At 45.3% G+C, this 24,927-nt stretch overlaps 1 protein-coding gene across 1 annotated transcript in view; it reads left to right on the top strand.

Annotated features, from left to right (window-relative positions):
- CRLF3 (cytokine receptor like factor 3) overlaps positions 1-24,927 on the top strand; it is a 51,845-nt gene that overhangs the window by 23,525 nt on the left and 3,393 nt on the right. The window contains exons 3-8 of the mRNA XM_025361782.1: positions 4,980-5,067; positions 6,204-6,381; positions 9,604-9,826; positions 11,133-11,265; positions 13,352-13,385; positions 14,671-14,779. Of these exons, the coding sequence (XP_025217567.1) occupies positions 4,980-5,067; positions 6,204-6,381; positions 9,604-9,826; positions 11,133-11,265; positions 13,352-13,385; positions 14,671-14,779 (765 nt within the window). The remainder of the gene's footprint in view (positions 1-4,979; positions 5,068-6,203; positions 6,382-9,603; positions 9,827-11,132; positions 11,266-13,351; positions 13,386-14,670; positions 14,780-24,927) is intronic.

Raw genomic sequence — 24,927 nt, 5'->3', positions numbered from 1 at the left:
TTTTTTTGTTTTTGTTTTTTTTTGAGACAGTCTCGCTCTGTCGCCCAGGCTGGAGTACAATGGCGCCATCTCTGCTCACTGCAAGCTCCGCCTCCCAGGTTCATGCCATTCTCCTGCCTCAGCCTCCCGAGTAGCTGGGACTACAGGCGCCTGCCACCTCGCCCAGCTAATTGTTTGTATTTTTAGTAGAGACAGGATTTCACCGTGTTAGCCAGGCTGGTCTTAATCTCCTGACCTCGTGATCCACCCACCTCTGTTGAAGCATTTTAAACAGCAGAGTGACATGATCAGATGTGCATTAAAAAAAAAATGATCCTGCCTATGTTTTGGAGACTGTGTTAGAGATTTTAAGACTAGAGGGAAAAGAGACTGATTAAAAAGTTATTAGAGGCTGAGGCCAGGCTAACACCTATAACCCCAGCACTTTGGGATGTCAAGACGGGAGGATTACTTGAGGTCAGGAGTTTGAGACTAGCTGGGCCAACATGGTGATACCCCATCTCTACTAAAAATACAAACATTGGCCAGGCGTGGTGGCAGGTGCCTGTAATTCCAGTTACTCGGGAGGCTGAGGCAGGAGAATCGCTTGAACCTGGGAGACGGAGGTTGCAGTGAGCCAAGATTGCAACATTATACTCCCAAAGTGCTGGGATTACAGGCGTGGGCCACTGTTTTAAAAAAAATTAGCCGGCCCGACGCAGTGGCTCAAGCCTGTAATCCCAGCACTTTGGGAGGCCGAGACGGGCGGATCGCGAGGTCAGGAGATTGAGAACATCCTGGCTAACACGGTGAAACCCCGTCTCTACTAAAAAATACAAAAAACTAGCTGGGTGAGGTGGCGGGCGCCTGTAGTCCCAGCTACTCGGGAGGCTGAGGCAGGAGAATGGCGTAAACCCAGGAGGTGGAGCTTGCAGTGAGCTGAGATCCGGTCACTGCACCCCAGCCTGGGCGACAGAGCAAGGGTCCATCTCAAAAAAAAAAAAAAAAAAATTAGCCAGGCGGGCTGAGCACAGTGGCTCACGGCTATAATCCCAGCAGTTTGGGAAGCCAAGGCGGGCGGATCACGAGGTCAGGAGATCGAGACCATCCTGGCTAACATGGTGAAACCCTGTCTCTACTAAAAATACAAAAAATTAGCTGGGCGTGGTGGCAGGCGCCTGTAGTCCAAGCTACTTGGGAGGCTGAGGCAGGAGAATGGCGTGAACCCAGGAGGCGGAGATTGCAGTGAGCTAAGATTGCGCCATGGCACTCTAGCCTGGGCGACAGAGCAAGACTCTGTCTCAAAAATAAAAAAAAAATTAGCCAGGCTTAGTGGCATACACCAACTATTGTCCCAACTATTCAGGAGGCTGAGGTGGGAGGAGAGCTTGAGCTATGATTGCACCACTGCACTCCAGCCTGGGCAACAGAGCAAGACCCTGTCTCTTAAAAATAAAAACAAAAAAAAAAAGATTTTTTTTTTCCCAGAAATGGAACTATTGATGATTTTACTGAGCAGTGACTGTTGTCTGTAGATGATTACCTACATATGTGATGGAGGGGAAAGGGAAGGATTTGTGATGGCAAAAATCAGCCTACTTTTGGATTCTGAATAAATAGTGGTGCTGTTTTTGACACAGTAAATGAAGGAGGAGGTGGGTGCTTAGTAAGTAGTCAGGCATTTGGCTTGGGCATGGTGAGTTTGAGGTGCTTAAGATGGAAATATGGGTATGATTCTTAGGAGAGAGATCATACCAGGAGATGTCAGTATGGCGGTTAATGGTATATATATCAAATATGAATCCATTGGAATAAGTACAATCATCGAGGGACACCATGTAATGTGAGAAGAGCAGGTGAAAGAGATTAGAACACTAAGGGGCACCAACATTTAAAGGTCATTTGAGGAAAAAGGAGCTAGGGAAGGAGACTGAATTCCATCCCTTCTGCAGAATGAGTGCTGGGAGTGTGGGAAAAAAGTGTGGATGATTCACAAGGCTGTTACTCCACCTGGAAGTTAATCTTCTTTTGGTCCCACTTAGAATATAGTATGAGTGTTATCTTGACATTGCTAGTTACATTTTTGTCTTATCTTCAATGAGAAGTGTTTATTTGCCACTGACCATAACAGTGCTTTTGAGAAAATTCTAGCAGTACCATGGAATGTCTTTCCTTGGTGGCTTTGCATTTGGAAACAAACCCAGAAGCAGTGCAGCATGGGCCAGGAGTGTATACTCATCCCCTGAGGACTGATCATTTGTTTTTATTTTAGAAGATAAATCCTGGCTGGGCACAGTGGCTCATGCCTGTAATCACAACACTTTGGGAGGCTGAGGTGGACAGATCATCTAAGATTAGGAGTTCAAGACCAGCCTGGCCAACATGGTGAAACCCTGTCTCTACTAAAAATACAAAAATTAGCTGGGCATGGTGGTGGGCGCCTGTAATCCCAGCTACCCAGGAGGCTGAGGCAAGAGGTTGCAGTGAGCCAAAATTGCACCATTGCACTCCAGCCTGAGCGATAAGAGCGAGATTCCATCTCAAAAAAAAAAAAAAAGATAAATCCTAGCTGGGCATAGTGGCACATTCCTGTAGTCCTAGCTACTTGGGAGGCTGAGGCGGGAGGATCCCCTGAGCCCAGGAGTTTGAGGCTGCAGTGAGCTGTAATTACACATCACACTCCAGCCTGGGTGACAGAGTCAGACTCTGTCTCAAAAAGAAAAAATCCTTTGGGGCAGTGTGATTGTTACAGCATTTGATACTTGAATATTTTTGTATGTCCAAAATTTAATTTAATTAATTATTTATTTTTGAGAGGGAGTCTTGCACTGTTGCCTGGGCTGGAGTGCAGTGGCACGATCTTGGCTTGCTGCAGCCTCCGCCTCGTGGGTTCAAGCGATTCTCCTGCCTCAGCCTTCCGAGTAGCTGGGATTGTAGGCACCCACTACCACGCCCAGCTAATTTTTTGTATTTTTAATAGAGACAGCGTTTCACCATGTTGCCCTGGCTGGACTAGAACTCCTGACCTCGTGATTCGCCCACCTTGGCCTCCCAAAGTGTTGGGATTACAAGCATGAGCCACCATGCCTGGCCTATGTTTTTTAATTTAAAAAAATGATTGGCCGGGCGCGGTGGCTCAAGCCTGTAATCCCAGCACTTTGGGAGGCCGAGAAGGGCGGATCACGAGGTCAGGAGATCGAGACCATCCTGGCTAACACGGTGAAACCCCGTCTCTATTAAGAAATACAAAAAACTAGCCGGGCGAGGTGGTGGGCGCCTGTAGTCCCAGCTACTCGGGAGGCTGAGGCCGGAGAATGGCGTGAACCCGGGAGGCGGAGCTTGCAGTGAGCTGAGATCCGGCCACTGCACTCCAGCCTGGGCGACAGAGCGAGACTCCGTCTCAAAAAAAAAAATAAATAAAAAATAAAAAATTATTATACATCCCAGCAGCAGAAGGAAACTTCAGGAATATTTTTAATGTCAAACTCTTTCCTATTCTCCTGAGGGATAGAAACTTATTTATGGAATTTTGAGAATTGTATTTATTTATTTATTTATTTTTGAGACAGAGTCTCACACTGTTGCCCAGGCTGGAGTGCAGTGACGCGATCTTGGCTCACTGCAACCTCCACCTCCCAGGTTCAAGCAATTCTAGTGCTTCAGCCTCCTTAGTAGCTGGGACTACAGGAGCGTGCCACTATGCCCAGCTACTTTTTGTATTTTTAGTAGAGACGGGGTTTCACCATGCTGGCCAAGCTAGTCTTGAACTCCCAACCTAAGGTGACCAGCCAGCCTCAGCCTGCCAAAGTGCTGAGATTACAGGCATGAGCCACAGTACCCGGCCATGTCTGTTTTTCTTTTGGTGAAGAAGAAGGACATATGGTCTCAAAAAACTTAAGTAACTACAGGGCACATTCAGATGGAAAAGAGTTATGACAGTGTTCTTCAGGGCTGTGGAAGGACATAGAAGTTGGTCATTTTCATATCATATGTAACTTCTTTTTTTTTTTTTTTTTTTTTTTTGAGACAGAGTCTCGCTCTGTTGCCCAGGCTGGAGTGCAGTGGCGTGATTTCGGCTCACTGCAACCTCCACATCCCGGATTCAAGCGATTCTCCTGCCTTAGCCTCCTGAGTAGCTGGGAGTATAGGTGCCCACCGCCACACCCGACTAATTTTTGTATTTTTAGTAGAGACGTCGTTTCACCATGTTGGCCAGGATGGTCTCGATCTCCTGACCTCGTGATCTACCCACCTTGGCCTCCCGAAGTGCTGGGATTACAGGCGTGAGCTGCCGCACCTGGCCTGACATTTTCTTTTTATTATTCTATTGAATAATTTGTAATCTGATGTATGATACTCTTTTAGGAAAACATAGATGCATCATTTGGCTTTTCAAGCCCTATGCCCAGCCTGGGCAACATAGTGGGACCTCATCTCTACCCAAAAAAACACAAAATAGCTGGGCATGGTGGCGTGCACCTGTGGTCACAGCTACTTGGGAGGCTGAGATGGGAGGATTGCTTGAGCCCGGAAGTTCGAGGCTGCAGTGAGTTATGATCCTACCACTGCACTCCTACCTGAGTGACAGAACGTGACCCAGTCTCAAAAACAAACAAAAAAACACAACCCTATCCCCTATTGCTCCTCTCAGGGCAATATTTTGTACTGGCTCCTATTGAAGTTCATAATGATTCTATAGGAGAGATGGGAAGAAGTCCCTGGGCTTTCTGGTTTGCCTAAAATTGGTTGATTTCCTTGTATAGAGCAGATAGATTTTTCATTTCTGGCAAAATGTTGTCACTGTGTATCCCTTTTCCTCTTGGATTTGATCTTAGAGTCACTTCTAAAATAGTTTCTACTTTAACTTTTTGGGAATTTGACTGTGGCATCATTTAAGAACTGTTTTCAAGAACACTAGAGACCCACCCAGACATGAGTTGTGTTGATTACTTTATATGTGACCATTTTCACTGTTCCAGTTCTCTTATTCTTGATTGTAGGTGAGATTGCCATGCTTGGTGGTGTGGGAGAAGAGAATGAGAAACTGTGGAGCTTTACCAAAAAGGCCTCGCACATTCAGTTGGACAGGTAAAAGAGTTGTGCCATTTGGACTTACTTTTAAGCATTTGAACTATGTCTGCTTTTTTCCTCCCTCTGTTCAAGATTCTGATTAAGGGAGATAGAGAATATATATTTCAAGGTTTTCAGGCTGGCATGGTGGTTTACACCAGTAATCCCAGCATGTTGGGAGGCCAAGGCAGGCAGATCGCTTGAGGCCAGGAGTTTGAGACCAGCCTGGCCAACTTGTTGAAACCCCGTCTCTACTGAAAATATAAAAATTAGGCGGGCATAGTGGCGCATGCCTGTAATCCAGCTACTTGGGGAGGCTGAGACAGGAGAATTGCTTGAACCCTGGAGGCAGATGTTGCAGTGAGCCAAGATTGTACCACTACACTCCATCCTGGGCAACAGAGCAAGACTCCATCTAAAAATAAATATAAAATAAAATAAAAAATCATCCGGGTGTGGTGGCGTGCGCCTGTAGTCCCAGCTACTCAGGAGGCTGAGGCAGGAGAATCACTTGAATCGGGGAGGTGGAGGTTGCAGTGAGCTTAGTTCGCACCACAGCGCTCCAGCCTAGGGTGGGGGACAGAGTGAGACTCTGAGGGAAAAAAAAAAAAAAGCGTTTCACTGCCCATTACCACTGTTACTAATGAAATAGTTGTGATTGTAATCCTTGGTATAGTATTACTACAGATTTTTTCAATCCAATGTGTAAAAGAATTGTTAAATTTTAGAAATTCTCAATGTATTGTTGAATGGAGTCATATTCCAGTAAACCAGATCGTTTGGCATAAAATGAACAGTTATGATCCTACCAATTTTCTGTGTTGCTTATATTTATTTGAAAAGAGAATCTTTGTGTAACATCTTGCAAATCCCCTACTGCCATAAGAATTACTTACTGGGGGCTTCAGGATCTTTCAAGCTTGTGACTGCTCTAAAATTTTTTTTTTTTTTTTTTTTTTTTTACTTTTTAAAACAGTTTTATTAAGATATAAATTCATAGACCATACAATTCACCCATTTGACATATGCAATTCAGTGGTTTTTATTATATTCATGGAATTGTGTAACTACCACTACAATCAATTTTTTTTTATTTCTTGTGTTTTTTAACTGTCAGTTAGAGGTCTCATAACACATGAGCTTTGTTTCCTCAGCTTACCAGAAGTACCTTTACTGGTTGATGTGCCTTGTTTATCTGCTCAGTTGGATGACTCAATTCTTAACATAGTGAAAGACCACATTTTTAAGCATGGAACAGTAGCATCTCGCCCACCAGTACAGATAGAAGAACTAATAGAGAAACCTGGAGGCATCATTGTACGATGGTGTAAGGTATGTAATTCAGAATTCTAGAAATAACTTCCACATTATGGGTTTGAGATTTGAGGGCTTTTCAGATTTTTTCATTGACTACTTTTAAATACATTCTTTTCTTCCCAAACAAAAATCTCTTTTACTTTACAGTAAAATGAAGTCACAGGGAACACTGAGGTAGTTCTTCCAGTTTTATTTTTATTTATTTATTTTTTTGAGACAGAGTTTCGCTTTTTTGCCCAGGCTGGAGTGAAGTGGCGTGATCTTGGCTGATTGCAACCTCCATGCCCTTCCCCGCCTGCTGCTTCCCCCAGGTTCAAGCCATTCTCCTGCTTCAGCCTCCTGAATAGCTGGGATTATAGGCCCCTGCCACCACACCTGGCTAATTTTTGTATTTTTTTTTTTTTTTTTTATTTGAGACGGAGTCTCGCTCTGCCGCCCAGGCTGGAGTGCAGTGGCCGGATCTCAGCTCACTGCAAGCTCCGCCTCCCGGGTTCACGCCATTCTCCTGCCTCAGCCTCCCGAGTAGCTGGGACTACAGGCGCCCGCCACCGCGCCCGGCTAGTTTTTTGTATTTTTTAGTAGAGACGGGGTTTCACCGTGTTAGCCAGGATGGTCTCGATCTCCTGACCTCGTGATCCGCCCGTCTCGGCCTCCCAAAGTGCTGGGATTACAGGCTTGAGCCACCGCGCCCGGCCAATTTTTGTATTTTTTGTAGAGACGAGGTTTCACCATGTTGGCCAGGCTGGTCTTGAACTCCTGACCTCAGGTGATCCACTCGCCTCGGCCACCCAAAGTGCTGGGATTGTAGATGTGAGCCACTATGCCTGGCCTTTTTTACTGAAATGAAGCCTTGCTCTGTTGCCCATGCTGGAGTGCAGCGTTGCAACCTTGGCCCACTGCAACCTCCACACCATTCCCTCTCCCCACCCACCCAGGTTCAGTAGCTGGGACTACCGGCACTACACCCAGCTAATTTTCTGTTTTTTTTTTTTTTTTGAGACAGGGCCTGTGGCCCAGGCTGGAGTGCAGTGGCCGGATCTCAGCTCACTGCAAGCTCCGCCTCCCAGGTTTATGCCATTCTCCTGCCTCAGCCTCCCGAGTAACTGGGACTACAGGTGCACGCCACCTCGCCTGGCTAGTTTTTTGTGTTTTTTAGTAGAGATGGGGTTTCACCGCGTTAGCCAGGATGGTCTCGATCTCCTGACCTCATGATCTGCCCGTCTCGGCCTCCCAAAGTGCTGGGATTACAGGCTTGAGCCACCACGCCCGGCCTAATTTTTTGTATTTTTAATCGAGACACGGTTTTGCCATGTTGGCCTCGAACTCCTTAAATCTCAAGTGATCCACCCACCTTGGCCTCCCAAAGTGCTGGGATTACAGGCATGAGCCACTGTGCTTGGCTGACATTTTCTTTTTCTTTTTTTTTTTTTTTTTTGAGACGGAGTTTCATTCTTGTTGCTCAGGCTGGAGTGCAATGGCATGATCTTGGCTCATCACAACCTCCACCTCCCGGGTTCAAGCGATCCTCCTGCCTCAGCCTCCTGAGTAGCTGGGATTAAGGCATGCGCCACCACGCCTGATTTTTGTATTTTTAGTAGAGATGGGGTTCCTCCGTGTTGGTCAGACTGGTCTCAAACTCTTGACCTCAGGTGATCCACCTGCCTTGGTCTCCCCAAGTGCTGGGATTACAAGTGTGAGCCCCCTGCCCAGCCAGATTTTCTTAAAAGGAATTTTTTTTTTTTTTTTGTAAACATGCTGTTATTTCATAACAGGACTCTTTTTCCATTTTTATTAATTTTCCTATCAGTGGACCTAGTTATTTCCAGGTTTTTGCTGTAAGTATTTTTACTTGTGTTTCCTTATGAACATATGTGAAGTTTGTAAAATATTAATATTTACCTAGCTGTAAAATTATGAGGTCTTCTTAGAGTATTGGATCCATACACTAATAGGTAATAACAAACTTTCCACAAGATGATTGTATCAATTTAGCCTTCCAAACAGTATATGAGTTTCTGTTATTCCATATCTTGACCAATAATTGGCATTGTGAGACTTTATATTTTTGCCTAAATGTACCTTGTTGTGGTTTTATTTATTTGTTTGTTTTTGAGACAGGGTCTTACTCTGTCACCCAGGCTGGAGTACAGTGGCACAATCATGTCTCACTCCAGTCTCAACCTCCTGGGCTCAAGTGATCCTCCTGCCTCAGTCCTCAAGTAACTGGGACTTCAGGCATGTGCTTCCATACCCAGCTAAGTTTTGTAATTTTTTGTAGAGATGGAGTTTTGCCATGTTGCCCAGGCTGGCCTCAAATTCCTGGGCTCGAGTGCTCCATCCGCTTCGGCCTCCCAAAGTCTTAGGATTATAGGCATGAGCCACCATGTCTGGCCTTGTTGTGGTTTTAGATTGTATTTGCCATATTACAAATTAGGTTCAATATTTATAATATATATTTTTGGCTATTTATATTTCTTCTCCTGTAGAATACTTATTTATGTCTTTTACCCACTTTTCTATTGGTGGCTAATTAACATACAGAATATATGCAGGACCCCTAAAAATTAATGGGGATTCTGTATACTGTATGTTAATTATGTCTTGGTTATTATGAATGATGTATGGTTTTGGGAACCTTATCATTGAATCTTTAATGTTTTGTCTTTGGCATTGATTAAAAAACATGCCATTTCTTCAAAGGAGGCAGACTTTTTTATATCAGACTGGGAAATGTAGAACACATGGTTCAATAAAGAAAAGAAGGGTGCTCAGGCGCAGTGACTCACGCCTGTAATCCTAGCACTTTGAGAGGCTGAGACGGGAAGATTGCTTAAGCTCAGGAATTAAAGATCTGAGATATGGTGAAAACCCATCTCTACAAAAAATACAAAAAATTAGCCGGGCATGGTGGTATGCACTGGAAGTCCCAGCCAGCTACTTAGGGGGATTGAAGGAGGAGGATGGCTTGAACCCAGGGTATGGAGGCTGCAATAAGCCGAGATCATGCCACTGCACTTCAGCCTGGGTGACCAAGTGAGACCCTGCCTCAAAAAAAAAAAAAAGAAGAGCGATAATGATGTGATGGCATATTTTCTATGGCCTTCCCAAGAATACCCCATATTCAGCACGTGGGCCTGGCTGCTTGGTCCAAAATGGCTCCATTCAAAGTTTTTAAGCAGTGATGGCTGAGAGAAGTCATTTTCTGTTTCTCAGCTAACATAAAGCTTTTCTCCTTAGGTGGATGACGACTTTACAGCCCAAGATTACAGGCTCCAGTTTCGTAAATGTACTTCAAATCATTTTGAGGATGTATATGTAGGTTCTGAAACTGAATTCATAGTATTGCACATAGACCCCAACGTTGATTATCAGTTCAGAGTCTGTGCCCGAGGAGATGGCCGACAGGAGTGGAGTCCTTGGAGTGTTCCCCAAATAGGTCATTCCACATTGGTGCCTCATGGTATGCTGCTAACCTTTTCTCTCCTGAAGCCTAACTGTATATTAGAATACCTGCATTCTGTGCTAAGGGCAGCACACTGACAACCAGCTATTCTAAGCATAGATCCTGAATTGATAAGAACAACATGCACCTTGTATTTTACTCAGATTACCTCATGTGATTTTTGTTTTCATCAGTTCTTCAGAGACCAAAAAAAAAATGCTGGACTAGATTTTTAGCCTCACTGAAAACCAAAGATTGAAAATATTGTGTAGGACACTGATACTCCTTTTTATTCGTCTTCTTTTTTTTATATTTTACTTTTATTTAGTTAGTTTTTTTTGAGACAAGGTCTCACCTCTGTCGCCCAGGCTGGCGTGTGGTGGTGCAGTCATGCAGCCTGACCTCTGGATCCTTCTGCCTCAGCCTTCCAAGTAGCCAGGACCACCTGCATGCACCACCACACCTCGCTAATTTTTTTTGTTTTGTTTTTTTGTAGAGACCAGGTCTTGCTATGTTGCCCAGGCTGGTCTCAAATTCCTGGGCTCAAGCAGTCCTCTTGCCGTGGCCTCCCAAAGTCCTGGGATTATAGGCGTAAGCCACTGTGCCCAGCTGATGCTGATTTTCCAAACCCTCAAGAAATACCTGGAGAGAGACATTTTCTTAAAAGTCTGATTTCAGGGCCAGGCGTGGTGGCTCATGCCTGTAATCCCAGCACTTTGGGAGGCCAAGGCAGGCGGATTACAAGATCAGGAGATCGAGACCATCCTGGCTAACACGGTGAAACCCCGTCTCTACTAAAAATACAAAAAGTTAGACAGGCGTGGTGGCGGGCGCCTGTAATCCCAGCTACTGGGGAGGCTGAAGCAGGAGAATGACTGAACTCGGGAGATGGAGCTTGCAGTGAGCCGAGATTGCGCCACTGCACTCCAGCCTGAGTGACAGAGCGAGACTCAAAAAAAAGTCTTATGATTTGAAATTGATCTCTCTCCTGCATTCTTGTTTAGAAGATGTAGACTCATTTATTAATTAGATTTTTATCAGGTTGGAATAAGTTCAAGCAATTATGCTTGAACTATGATTTTATTAGATAAGAGGTAACACTTATTTGATTTATTATGTCAAAATTATGCAGGCATATACTAAAATCTTTTTTGTAATTTGTGGGACTGATCATGATACCCTGTTAATGGAATCTTTTATTTTATTGAACTTGACCATGGCCCCTAAGAGTAGTCTCCCATTTCCACGTTTTATTTAACATGTCTGTATTGAAGATATCCCTCAAGAGATTCTAACAGTTTTCAATATCTTTGCTTTTAAAAAGAGTGGACAGCTGGTTTTGAGGGGTACAGTCTGAGCAGTCGAAGAAATATAGCACTCCGGAATGATTCTGAATCATCAGGTGTTCTCTACTCCAGAGCTCCGACTTATTTCTGTGGACAGACATTAACATTCAGGCAAGTAGATATTAAAACATCTTACCTGCCTCAGGAAGCAGAGTGAAGTGCTCAGAGCATACATGAGCTTTGAATTCAAAACATCCTGAATTTATTCCATCATTTATAGGCAGTGTTACTGTGGGAAGGCTTCTTTATATCCTGCAGCTGTAGTTTTCTCATCTGTATTCATAGGGTTATTACATAGATTAACTGGGAAATGTATATAAAATGCTTGATATTTAATGTTTATATCTGTCTTCTTCTTGGTAAGTAGAGGTAAGTAGAATATCTCTCAAAAGTCAATCTTAGGCTGGGCACGGTGGCTCACACCTGTAATCCCAGCATTTTGGGAGGCCGAGGCGGGTGGATTACCTGAGGCTGAGAGTTCGAGACCAGCCTGATCAACATGGAGAAACCCCGTCTCTACTAAAAATACAAAATTAGCCGGGCATGGTGGCACGTATGCCTGTAATCCCAGCTACTCGGGAGGCTGAGGCAGGTGAATCACTTGAACCCAGGAGGCTGAGGTTGCAGTGAGCTGAGATCATGCCATTGCACTCCAGCCTGGGCAACAAGAATGAAACTCTGTCTCAAACACACGCACTCACACACACAATTAAAAAGTCAATCTTAAAAATTTAGAGGCCAAGAGGCCGGATGCAGTGGCTCACACTTGTAATCCCAACACTTTGGGAAGCCAAGGCGGACGGATCACTTGTGGTCAGGAGTTCGAGGCCGGCCTGACAAACATGGTGAATCCCCGTCTCTACTAAAAATACAAAAATTAGCTGTGTGTGGTAGCGCATGCCTGTGATCCCAGCAACTAGGGAGGGTGAGGCAGGAGACTCACTTGAACCCGGGAGGCAAAAGTTGCAGTGAGCCACTGTACTTCAGCCTGGCAACAGGGTGAAATTCCGTCTCAAAAAAAAAAAAAAAAAAAATTAGCCAGGTGTGGTGGCGGACACCTATAATACCAACTACTCAGGAGGCTGAGGCATGAGAATTGCTTGAACCTGGGAGGCGGAAGTTACAGTGAGCTGAGATCGCGCCACTGTACTCCAGCCTGGGTGACAGTGAGACTCCATCTCAAAAAAAAAAAAAAAAAAGCACGGGCCGGGCACGGTGGCTCATGCCTGTAATCCCAGCACTTTGGGAGGGCGAGGCGGGCAGATCACAAGGTCAGGAGATCGAGACCATCCTGGCCAACATAGTGAAACCCTGTCTCTACTAAAAATACTAAAAATTAACTGGGTGTGGTGGCGGGCGCCTGTAGTCCCAGCTACTTAGGAGGCTGAGGCAGGAGAGTCACTTGAAGCCGGGACGCGGAGGTTGCAGTGAGCAGAGATTGTGGCACTGCTCTCCAGCCTGAGTGACAGTGCGAGATTCCCTCTCAAAGAAAAAAGCAAAAAATTTACCAGCCAAGAATTTATTTCGTCCTTTGTGAGTCATTAACAGCAAGTCTTTGTAAGAGAGAATGCTGTAAACATATTATGTATATGCTACTCTGTAAAGTAAAACTGAAAGCAAGCCTCCCTTACCACTGATTAATGTTGTTTCTCTACCCATTTCTTTCTGTAATGGGAAAGTTTCTTTTTTCTTGTTTTCATGTTATCTGAAATGTATTCTTTATAGTCACGTTTCTAAATAGCTCTTTGTAGAAACCATAGACCAGTTTTGACTTAGAGAAGTAAAGTTTGCCTGATTTTCACCATACTCACCTTAGTGTAACAAGCTCTCCTCTAAGTTTTAAGTCTTGAGATGGGATTTTATTGTGAATGCTTGACCCAAGTTCCTCTTGTTCTCAGGGCCTTATTATTTAAGGCATGGAGAATATCTGAATATTTTATTTAAGCCAGTGTTGCTGTATTCCTCTCCAGCTAAGTAATTTGAATTGTCAGCAGTTGTCAGAATATACTAGTTTATGTTTTGTCTAATTTTTGACACCTCTTCTCACCCCTTAATGAAGAATGACTCAGTAACCAGAAAAATACCAACAGAGAGAGAGAGAGAAAAAAAAAGACGAATACCTAAAATATATTTAATTATTCCCCAGGTAATCATGAGTTTTCTGTACCCCTTCTCTGCTTATGTCCCTTGTTTACAGAAGCACTTCCGTTAGTGACTCTCCTGAGAACAAGGTATTTCTCTGCAATGACAGCTTCCTACCTTGATAAATTCAGGCCAGATATCTCAGACTGCAATAATGATGATGATGATGATAATTGCAGTTAATGGCCGGGCGCGGTGGCTCATGCCTGTAATCCCAGCACTTTGGGAGGCTGAGGCGGGCAGATCACAAGGTCAGGAGATCGAGACCATCCTGGCTAACACGGTGAAACCCCTTCTCTACTAAAAATACAAAAATAAATTAGCCGGGCATGGTGGCAGGCACCTGTAGTCCCAGCTACTCGGGAGGCTGAGGCAGGAGAATGGCGTGAACCTGGGAGGCAGAGCTTGCAGTGAGCCGAGATCGCACCACTGCACTCCAGCCTGGGCAACAGAGCGAGACTCTGTCTTGAAAAAAATAATAATAATAATTGCAGTTAATATTTAAACAATATTTACTGTGTGTCATGTACTGTCTTAAGTATTTTACTTGTATTAACTCATTTGATTTTCATAGTAACCCAGTGAGATAGACGTATTTATTTTAGGGATGAGGAAACTGAGGCATGAGAAGTTATTTACCCAGTGTCACACAGCTAGTAAATGCCAAAACTAGGGTTTAAATCCAGGCAGTTCAACTCCAGACTGGTCTGTATTGCTTCTTTTTCATCTTTTTCATGGGAGAGTTAATATGATTCTAGTTGGTATTGAAGTCTACAATTTCTCCATTACTGTGTCCTTAGCTCTTTAACTTTTACCTCTGATGACCTTTTACCCCTTGATCTGATGCTCTCCTGCTTTTTAAATTCTTCCTCCTTGGACACATGGTAATGTCTGATAGATTGCATAGTTAGGTTTATTTCTTAGGTCATTCAGTAAATATTTATTAAGACATTGGAACTTATACAAATTGATTTAAATTCACCTCTGCTGACCATGCTGTGAAAGACACAGTAGGTCTCAATAAACTGTTAGTGTGTCTGGCCTTTCCTAAAGATGCATCACCAGGCCCCACTTGGCAGGGTGATTAACTAAAATTCAGTTAAACTCAATATGATCGTAGCCAGCCTTTTGCATTTTTGTCATTTTTTTCTTTTGACTGTGGAATGAAATGTTTTCTCCCCTTGTTTAAAGGAATTTCAGGCATCAGCAATGAAGCCAGAGATGTGAATGCAAAGGGAGTCCATGCATAAGGGAGGAGCAAGTGGGTGTACTTGAATCAAGAGAAATAGTATTTAGTTTTTTGAGGGTGCTTAGGGCCTAGTAATTAGAAGGGAGCTTATACTCTTGAAGGCACTACTTTGTTATTTATCCCAGTCGGTCCCTGCTGAAGTTTCTGGAAGGCTTAGAGCTGCTGAAGCCAGAGAAACCTGTGATACTGGCTGGACTGTAACAGTCTCTAGACCCACTCTCATTAGATGCCCAGGTCTGCTAGCAGCCCCCTCCTTCCAGATCTCCCTGACTTCCTATGTAAACATTCCTGCTCTTTCCTTCTAAGATTTTCTGATTTTTTTTTAAAGGTTTATTTTCTTTCTTTCTTTCTGTTTTTTTTGAGACAGAATCTCGTTCTGTTGCCCAGGCTGGAATGCAATGGCACGATTTCGGCTCACTGCAACCTCCACCTCTCAGGTTCAAGCGACCCTCTCACCTCAGCCTCCTGAGTAGCTGGGACTACAGGTGCCTGCCACCACACCCGCGTAATTTTTTGTATTTTTATAGAGACGGAGTTTCACCGTGTTACCCAGGATGGTCTCAATCTCCTGACCTCGTGATCCGCCCTTCTTGGCCTCCCAAAGTGCTGGGATCACAGGCGTGAGCCACTGCGCCGGACCTATTTTCTTTCTCATTCCCCTCCCCAGTTCTCCCCTTCTTTTTAAGACAAGGCCTCGCTGTGTCGCCCAGGTTGAAGTGCAGTGGTGCAATCTCAGCTCACTGCAACCTCCACCTCACAGGTTCAAGCGACCCTCTCACCTCAGCTTCCTGAGCAGCTGGGATTACAGGAGCCACTACCACACCCAGCTAATTTTTGTATTTTTTGTAGATACGGGGTTTCACCATGTTGCTTAGGGTGGTCTCAAACCCCTGAGCTCAAGTGATCTGCTCACCACAGCTTCCCACAGTGCTGGGATTACAGGCGTGAGCCACTGCACCTGGCCCTGATTTTTTTTTTTTTGGAAGACAGACTCTTACTCTGACGCCCAGGCTGGAGTGCAGTGGCACAATCTTGACTCACTGCAACTTCCACCTCTCAGGTTCAAGCGATTCTCCTACCTCAGCCTCCCAAGTAGCTGGGATTACAGGCGTGTGCCACCATGCCCAGCTAATTTTTTTGTTGTTGTTAGTAGAGATGGGGTTTCACCACATTGGCCAAACTGGTGTCGAACTCCTGACCTCAAGTAATCTGCCCACCTCGGCCTCCCAAAGTACTGGAATTACAGGTATGAGGCACTGCACCCAGCCGATCTTATTTTTTAACCATATTTTTACTTTCTCTTTACCACTGCTTTTCTCTAAAAAAGAGAGAAAGTTACAAAAATTAGCTGGGTTTGGTGCTTTGCACCTGTAATCCCAGCTATTCAGGAGACCGAGGCAGAAATGGACTGAACCTGAGAGGTAGAGGTTGCAGTGAGCAGAAATCGTGCCACTGCACCTCAGCCCGGGCGACAGAGCAAGACTTCATCTGAAAAAAAAAGAGAGAGAGAGAAAGCCTGCCGTTGCAAGTGGCATGCACCTGTAGTCCCAGCTACTTGGAAGGCTGAGGTGGAAGGATCACTTGAGCCCAGGAGGCAGAGGCTGCAGTGAGCCCAAGATTGTGCCACTGCACTCCAGCCTGGGTGACAGTGACACCCTGTCTCTAAAAAAAGAGGGAAGGTGCTTTAGGTGCTAACAGCCTTCTTTAATCCTAATAGTCTAGGAGGTAGGCTGTTACTGTCTTTCTTTTACAGAGAAAAAACGAAAGCAGAGAGACTAAGTGGCTTGTCAGGATTCAAATCCTGGCAGTCTAACTCCAGTCTGTGCTCTTAACCACTGTGTTACCTACCTCTCACTACTAACGTTAGGTGGGCAATCAAAGGAATAATAAGGCTATTCTTCATTAACTTTTTCCTTCAAAGGACATTAAAAAGTTGATGTTGGCCGGGCGCAGTGGCTCAAGCCTGTAATCCCAGCACTTTGGGAGGCCGAGACGGGCGGATCACGAGGTCAGGAGATCGAGACCATCCTGGCTAACACGGTGAAACCCCGTCTCTACTAAAAAATACAAAAAACTAGCCGGACGAGGTGGCGGGCGCCTGTAGTCCCAGCTACTCGGGAGGCTGAGGCAGGAGAATGGCGTAAACCCGGGAGGCGGAGCTTGCAGTGAGCTGAGATCCGGCCACTGCACTCCAGCCTGGGCGACAGAGCGAGACTCCGTCTCAAAAAAAAAAAAAAAAAAAGTTGATGTTCCAGTTACCTATTGTTGTGTAAGTACTTCATAACTTAGTGGCTTAGAAGAACTATAGGCATTTGTTTTGCTCAGGAAACTGCAGTTGGGGCAGAACTTGGTGAAGACAGCTCATTTCTATTTCATGTGGTATTAGGTAGAGTAGTTCAACTAGGGATGACTAGTCCTCTAGTCTGCTTCAAAGATGGCTCACTCACATGGCTGGCAGATTGGTTCTGATTCTTTGTTCCTCTCCATGTGGGCCATGGCTGTTTGGGCTTTCTTACATCATGGTGACTGGACTCCAAGAATGAGCATGTTAAGAGATAGGAAGTATAAGATGCCAGTTTTTTTTAAACCTGGGACTGGAAACTGATTTAGTATTACTTATATCATATCCTTTTTTTTTTTTTTTTTTGAGACGGAGTCTCATTCTGCTGCCCAGGCTGGAATGCAATGGCATGATCTCGGCTCATTGCAGCCTCCACCTCTCAGGTTTACGTGGTTCTCCTGCCTCAGCCTCCTGAGTAGCTGGGATTACAGGGGCCTGCCACCATGCCCGGCTAATTTTTGTATTTTTAGTAGAGATGGGGTTTCACCATGTTGGCCAGGCTGGTTTCAAAACTCTGACCTCAGGTGATCTGTCTGTGTTGGCCTCCCAAAGTGCTAGGATTACAGGTATGAGCCACCGCACCCAGTCAAAACTACTTTTTTTTTGGAGATGAAGTCTTGCTTGCCCAGGCTGGAGTGCAGTGGCGCGATCTGGACTCACCGCAACCTCTGCCTCCCAGGTTCAAGCGATTCTCCTGCCTCAGCCTCCTTGGGATTACAGGCGCCTGCTACCATGCCTGGCTAATTTTTGTATTTTTAGTAGAGATGGGGTTTCACCATGTTGGCCAGGCTGGTCTCGATCTCCTGACCTCATGATCCACCCACCTCCACCTCCCAAAGTGCTGGGATTACAGGCATGAGCCACTGTACCCGGCCCAAAACTACTTTTCTAAAATGTAAGGACAGTTCTCCTGATTAACTCCAATCTTTTCTCTTTGCATGAAGCTGATTGTTTTGTACAACCCTTATTCCACTCAGGCGGTATTTATAGTACCTGCTATTGTAGGGAATGCAAAGTTTAAGAGAAAAAGAAACGCAGAACCTTTGGCTCAATAGCAAATAAGCAGTTTGTAAATGAATGTAAGAAAGATTCAGACTGCGGTGGAATATAGAAGGAAAGGTTACTTCTAGATCAACAATTGGTGAAGTCTTTATCTCAAGTAGAGCTGGAAAGTACAGTTGCTGGGGCCGGAAAAGCAGGAACCAAAGTTATGGAGGTAGAGAAAATGCATGGCTGGGCGCAGTGGCTCATGCCTGTAATCCTAGCACTTTGGGAGGCCAAGGCAGGCAGATCACGAGGTCAGGAGATCGAGACCATCCTAGCCAGCATGGTAAAACCCCGTCTCTACTAAAAATACAAAAATTAGCTGGGTATGGTTGTGCACACCTGTAATCCCAGCTATCTGGGAGGCTGAGGCAGGAGAAAGGCATGAACCCACAAGGCGGAGATTGCAGTGAGCCGAGATCACACCACTGTACTCCAGCCTGGCAACAGAGCGAGACTCCGTCTCAAAAAAAAAAAAATGCAGAGAACACCAAGAACTGAGTCTGGATGGGGTTAATAGAGACAGGGAGTATAGTTGAAGAGAAACCTGGAAAAGTAGGATGTTGCCTGGTGCAGTGGCTCACGCCTGTAATCCCAGCACTTTGGGAGGCTGAGGCGGGCGGATCACGAGGTCAGGAGATCGAGACCACCCTGGCTAACATGGTGAAACCCCGTCTCTACTAAAAAATAGAAAAAATTAACCAGGCATGGTGGCACGCACCTGTAGTACCAGCTACTGAGGAGGCTGAGGCAGGAGAATCGCTTGGACCCGGGAGGCGGAGGTTGCAGTGAGCTGAGATCACACCACTGCACTCCAACCTGAGCGACGCAGCAAGACTCCGTCTCTAAAAAAAAAAAAAGAAAGAAAAGTAGGATGTTGTTTTGGACAGGCTGTGTATATTTCTTGTTTAATTCCTGAAGGAAATACCTCTTTTGGAGGTCACCTATGCCCACTTATAAGGGGGACATTTGATACCACATACAGAAATTATTTTTTTTTTCATTTTGCCCAGCTAAGGTGCCATGACAGAGATCATTATTTTTCCCTGACAAAAGGCTCAATAGCCTCACCAAGTAAAACTAAATCAGTTTTCATAGTTTCAAGGGTCATCCTATGTATGTGACTTCTCATGCATTCATAAAGTTAAACTATGCAAAATAATATCAGCCAGATAGATTTTTTGAGCCCTACTACGTGTCAGTTCCAGGTACTTAACTAAGTTAATGCTTGTAAATCCTTATTACAGTCTCATGAGTCAGACCTGTTTTTTAGATGCGGAGACAGACATAAAACGATTAAGCAACCAGACCATGCTGCGTGGCTCAGGCCTGTAATCCTAGTGGTTTGGGAGGCCAAGATGGAAGGATTGCTTGACGCCAGGAGTTTGAGACCAGCCTGGTCTCTGTGTCTGCGCCACTACCTTGCTCCCGGCTCCTCACATAATGGGCGGGCCCATCCCCTCTGGGTCGGGCTTCCTCTGGGCCCACTCTTGGCTGGAGACCAGGGACTTGAAGGTAGTTAAGACATGTCTTGCCCTGGAGGGCTTCCCAGCATGTTAGGGGAAATGGGCATCCCACTAGTGAGACACTAGTGAGACACAGCTCCATCAGTTCTCCAAGACACTGTCTCTACAAAAAATTAAAAATTAAGAACTAGGTGTGGAGGCTGCCTGTAATCCCAGCACTTCGGGAGGCCAAAGTAGGAGGATCACTTGAGCTGGGGTGTTCGAGACCAGCCTGGGCTACACAGTGAGACCTTATCTCTATTGGGGAAAAAAAAAAAGAAAAATTTTAAAAATTGAGCAACTAGGCCGGGCGCGGTGGCACACACCTGTAATCCCAGCACTGGGAGGCCAAGGCGAGTGGATCATGAGGTCTGGAGTTTGAGACCAGCCTGGCCAGTATGGTGAAACCTCATCTCTACTAAAAATACAAAAATTTGGCCGGGCGCGGTGGCTCACGCCTGTAATTCCAGCACTTTGGGAGGCTGAGACGGGCGGATCACGAGGTCAGGAGATCGAGACCATCCTGGCTAACGCGGTGAAACCCCGTCTCTACTAAAAAATACAAAAAACTAGCCGGGCGAGGTGGCGGGCGCCTGTAGTCCCAGCTACTCGGGAGGCTGAGGCAGGAGAATGGCGTAAACCCAGGAGGCGGAGCTTGCAGTGAGCTGAGATCCGGCCACTACACTCTAACCTGGGCGACAGGGTGAGACTCCGTCTCAAAAAAAAAAAAAAAAAACAAAAATTAGCCAGGCGTGGTAGCGTGCGCCTGTGTAATCCCAGCTACTCAGGAGACTGAGGCAAGAGAATCGCTTGAACCCAGGAGGCAGAGGTCGCGGTTAGCTGAGATGGCGCCACTGCACTCCAGCCTGAGTGACAGAGTGAGACTCTGTCTCAAATAAAACATAAATAAATAAAAATAAACAACTTGTCTGAGGTTACACAGATCATGAATAGTGATGCTGAGATTCAAATCTTAACCATCTGGACTCTTTGGACTCTGTTTTGACTCTGAGTGAGATGAGAGGCCATTGGAGGATACTGAGCAAATGAATGACATGATCTGACATTATGCAAGTCATTTTAGTTGCTGTGTGAAAAATAGCCTGTAAAGAGGTACAGATACAGGTGGGGAGACTAGTTAGGAAGCTATGTAATAATCTTGGTGAGACCCAATGGTGGCTCGGACCAGAATGGAGCAGTGGAAGTAATGGTAAGTGGTCGGAATTTGGGTATGTTTTTTGTTTGAGAGAGTCTCACTCTGTCACCCAGGCTGGAGTGCAGTGGCACGATCTCAGCTCACTGCAACCTCTGGGTCCTGGGTTCAAGTGATTCTCCTGCCTCACCCTCCCTAGAAACTGGGATTACAGGGATATGCCACCATGCTTGGCTAAGTTTTGTATTTTTAGTAGAGACAGAGTTTCACCATGTTGCTTAGGCTGATCTTGAACTCCTGAGCTGCCCACCTCAGCCTTCCAGAGTGCTGGAATTACAGGTATGAGCCACTGCTTCCGATCAGAATCTGGATATGTTTGGAAGGAAGAGCTGACAGGATTTACTGACAGATTGTCTGTAGGATGTGAGAAAGAAAAGAGTCAAGTATGACCTCAGGGTTTTTGGACTAAGTAACTGGATGGATAGAATTGCCATTTACTGAAGTATATAAGGGTGGTCCTTCTTGAAATTTTGTCTGGGTAGGTGGGAAATAGTATCTCATTGTATTTGTTATTTTCCCCAGTTTTCAGTGAGGTCATAAAACTTTTCATGAATTTCTTGGCCATACTGGTTTGCATGTCTATGAATTGCCTGACTATATACTTGGCCTGTTTTTCTTTTGGATTGTTTCCCATTCATTTATTGATTGCCATATGTTACAACATGGATAAACTTTGAGGACATAATGCTAAGTGAAATAAGCCAGTCACAGAAGGACAAATACGGCATGATTCCACTTACATGAAGTATCTAAAGTAGTCAAACTCATAGAAAGAGGAAATTGAATGGTGCTTGTAAGAGGTTTATAAAATTCTCCACTTACTGATAATAGCTATATTCTGCAACATCGCATCAAATCCTTTTTTTTTTTTTTAAAGAGACAGGGTCTCGCTGTGTTGTCCAGGCTGACTTTAAACCCTTAGCCTCGAGTGATCCACTTCAGCCTTCTGAGTAGCTGGAACTACAGGCATGCACCACTGTGCCTAGCAAAATTCTAGACTTCTTTGAGGTCATTTTTGTCCAGATTTCTTCTCAAAATAATTGTCCAGAATATTAAAAATATAGACCCTTCTATACTTCTTTATTAATAATTTTCATAAAACAGGTTGAGATTACAGGCATGAGCCGCCCCATCTGGCCTGCACATTTGAAAGAATAGCTATCAGGTTGGGCACGGTGATTCACACCTGTAATCCTAGCACTTTGGGAGCCACAATCTCAGCACTTTAGGAGGCTGAGGTGGGTGGATTGCTTGAGCCCAGGAGTTTGAAACCAACCTGGGCAGCATAGTGAGACCCCATCTCTATAAAAATTCAAAAAATTTAAAAAGAATAGCTATCTCTCCCAGTGTTTATGGACTAGCATTGTGCTGGGAAAGTCTCTGTATGATCAGTCACCTTCACCAGTCAGCCCAACTGGATGTTCTGGGGGCCTCTGAAACTTTTTTGGCAGGTATGATTTCTCTGGGCCTCTGCCTGCATTTTCTATATTCAAGAGGCTAGGTGGTTTCTTTTTCGGAAGTTTGTAATTTCTTGCTCCTTCTGGTGTCTGTCTGTAGCACTACAAGTTCTTTGGTTCTATAGCAGCAAGCTACCCCACTCTCATCTTGAGTGGCCACCAGGTATCCAAAGTAGCTGGCTCCCTCTCAGTTCAAGTCTTGTGAGAAAGCTACCAGTCCCTCAGGCAGTCTTCTGAAAAGCTAGAGAGCCTGATGCACGTTCCGGTATCTTGCTCTCCTGATACTGAAACTTCAAGTTGTGCCCCTTCTCCAGATCTTGTTGACCTCATCGAGTCATGCTGGCTGCAGCAAGCTGTAGCCCACCTCTTTTCCTTGTTCTCAGCAACCTTCAGGGATCCAAAATTTGCCAGCTCCATCAGTTCTCCAAGAGAGGCAAGACAGAAACGAGTCTCAGCCAGCCCTCTGGAGAGCCGGAACACCAGTCGCCATGCTCTGCTAGTCTCCCTCCCTCTTGAGGGAGACGTCATAAGCTCAGGTGTTCTGGCCCGGCCCTGAGTTGTGCTGGCTTGGGGGAGGGGTTAATGGGGAAAATGAAAATTATTCTTACCTGTGTCAGTTTGTTCTGTTTGGCTTTGTGCTCGTCTGGTGTACAGCAACTTTTTTTTTTTTTTTTCTTTTTTTTCTTGAGACAGAGTCTCGCTCTGTTGCCCAGGCTGGAGTACAGTGGCGTGATCCTGGCTCACTGCAACCTCCGCCTCCTGGGTTCATGCCATTCTCCTGCCTCAGCCTCCTGAGTAGCTAGGAATACAGGCGCCCACCACCACACTCAGCTGATTTTTGTATTTTCAGTAGAGATGGGGTTTCACCATATTGGCCAGGCTGATTTTGAACTCCTGACTTCAAATGATCCGCCCACCTCAGCCTCCCAAAGTGCTGGGATTACAGGCGTGAGCCACCATGCCCAGCCGGGTACTGCAACTTTTTAACTAGATTTTGGAATTCTCATGAAAGTATTTGGATTTGTATATGTTAAATTGGTGTTTCTGTGGGAGAACAAGGGCTGAGACTTCCTCTTGACGTCTTTCTCCTCCCCATAAAACTTTTTTTTTTTTTTTTGAGACGGAGTCTCACTCTGTCACCCAGGTTGGAGTGCAGTGGTGCGATCTCAGCTCACTGCAACCTCTGCCTCTCGGATTCACACTATTCTCCTGCCTCAGCCTCCCGAGTAGCTGGGACTACAGGCACCCGCCACCACACCCGGCTAATTTTTTGTATATTTAGTAGAGACGGGGTTTCACCATGTTGGCCAGGGTGGTCTCAATCTCCTGACCTTGTGATCTGCCTGCCTCAGCCTCCCAAAGTGCTGGGATTACAGGCGTGAGCCACCGCGCCTGGCCCCTCCTCCCATACTTCTTTAGACTGCTCAGATGTGAAATAACTTCAGAAACCTACCCAAATATTTATTATGATCCTGCATGTTTGCCATTTCACAATCAATGACATTTTGAGGCCACATTGACTATAAACAATCACATCTGTCTTTGGAAAAGCCACATTCTGTTTCACACTTTTTTTTTTTTTTTTTTTTCTCGCAAAGTTGGCTTTCTGGATGGAGAGAATGGTATGTCGGCAATAGGGATCTGTACATTTCCTATTTCAAGAGCACACGAATTATCAACATCTGAAATGAAAACACAAAAGGAAAAGCTTAAACTTGCCACATAGAAAGTTCTTCAAGCTTGAATAGTGTCTTCATAACCATAATGGGTTTTTTTAGGATTATAATAGTTCTTTTTAAATGCTTTATATACTTAACAAACAGTAATCAAATCATTGCAGTTTCTCATATGGAAGATTTAGGCGCTGGCAGCAATAGTTACATAAATTATAATATCAACTATGACAAATTAGGTGTCTGGAGCTAGAATATAAAATAGAAATGTGCCATCATGGCTACAAATGGTTAAGAATATAGATTCTAGGCCGGGCAAGGTGGCTCACTCCTGTAATCCCCGCACTTTGGGAGGCCAAGGAGAGTGAATCACCTGAGGTCAGGAGTTCCAAGACCAGCCTGAGCAACATGGTAAAACCCCGTCTCTACTAAAAATACAAAATTAGGCCAGGCGCGGTGGCTCTAATCCCAGCACTTTGGGAGGCTGAGGCAGGCGGATCACCTGAGGTCAGGAGTTTGAGACCAGCCTGACCAACATGGTGAAACCCCGTCTCTACTAAAAATACAAAATTAGCCGGGCTTGGTGGTGCATCCGTGTAATCCCAGCTACTCAGGAGGCTGACGCAGGAGAATTGGTTGAACCCAGGGAGGCAGAGGTTGCAGTGAGCTAAGATCGTGCCATTACACTCCAGCTTGGGTAACAAGAATAAAACTCCGTTTCGAAGATATAGATAGGTAGGTAGATAGATAGATAGATTGATTGATTCTAGAGTCAGAATGCCTGGGTTTGAGTCCTAGTTCCACCAGCCATCATCCAGGTAATTAGGGTCAAGTTATTTAGCCATTTTTTTTTTTTTTTTTTTTTTTTGAGACTGAGTCTGGCTCTGTCGCCCAGGCTGGAGTGCGGTGGCCGGATCTCAGCTCACTGCAAGCTCCGCCTCCCGAGTTCACGCCATTCTCCTGCCTCAGCCTCCCGAGTTGCTGGGACCACAGGCGCCAGCCACTTCGCCCGGCTAGTTTTTTGTATTTTTTAGTAGAGACGGGGTTTCACCGTGTTAGCCAGGATGGTCTCGATCTCCTGACCTCGTGATCCGCCCGTCTCGGCCTCCCAAAGTGCTGGGATTACAGGCTTGAGCCACCGCGCCCGGC

Source organism: Theropithecus gelada, chromosome 16 (genome assembly GCF_003255815.1).
Source record: "Theropithecus gelada isolate Dixy chromosome 16, Tgel_1.0, whole genome shotgun sequence".
Classification (NCBI taxonomy): domain Eukaryota; kingdom Metazoa; phylum Chordata; class Mammalia; order Primates; family Cercopithecidae; genus Theropithecus; species Theropithecus gelada.
The sequence above is the reverse complement of the archived record's forward strand: the minus strand, read 5'-3'. Positions and strand labels throughout refer to the sequence as shown.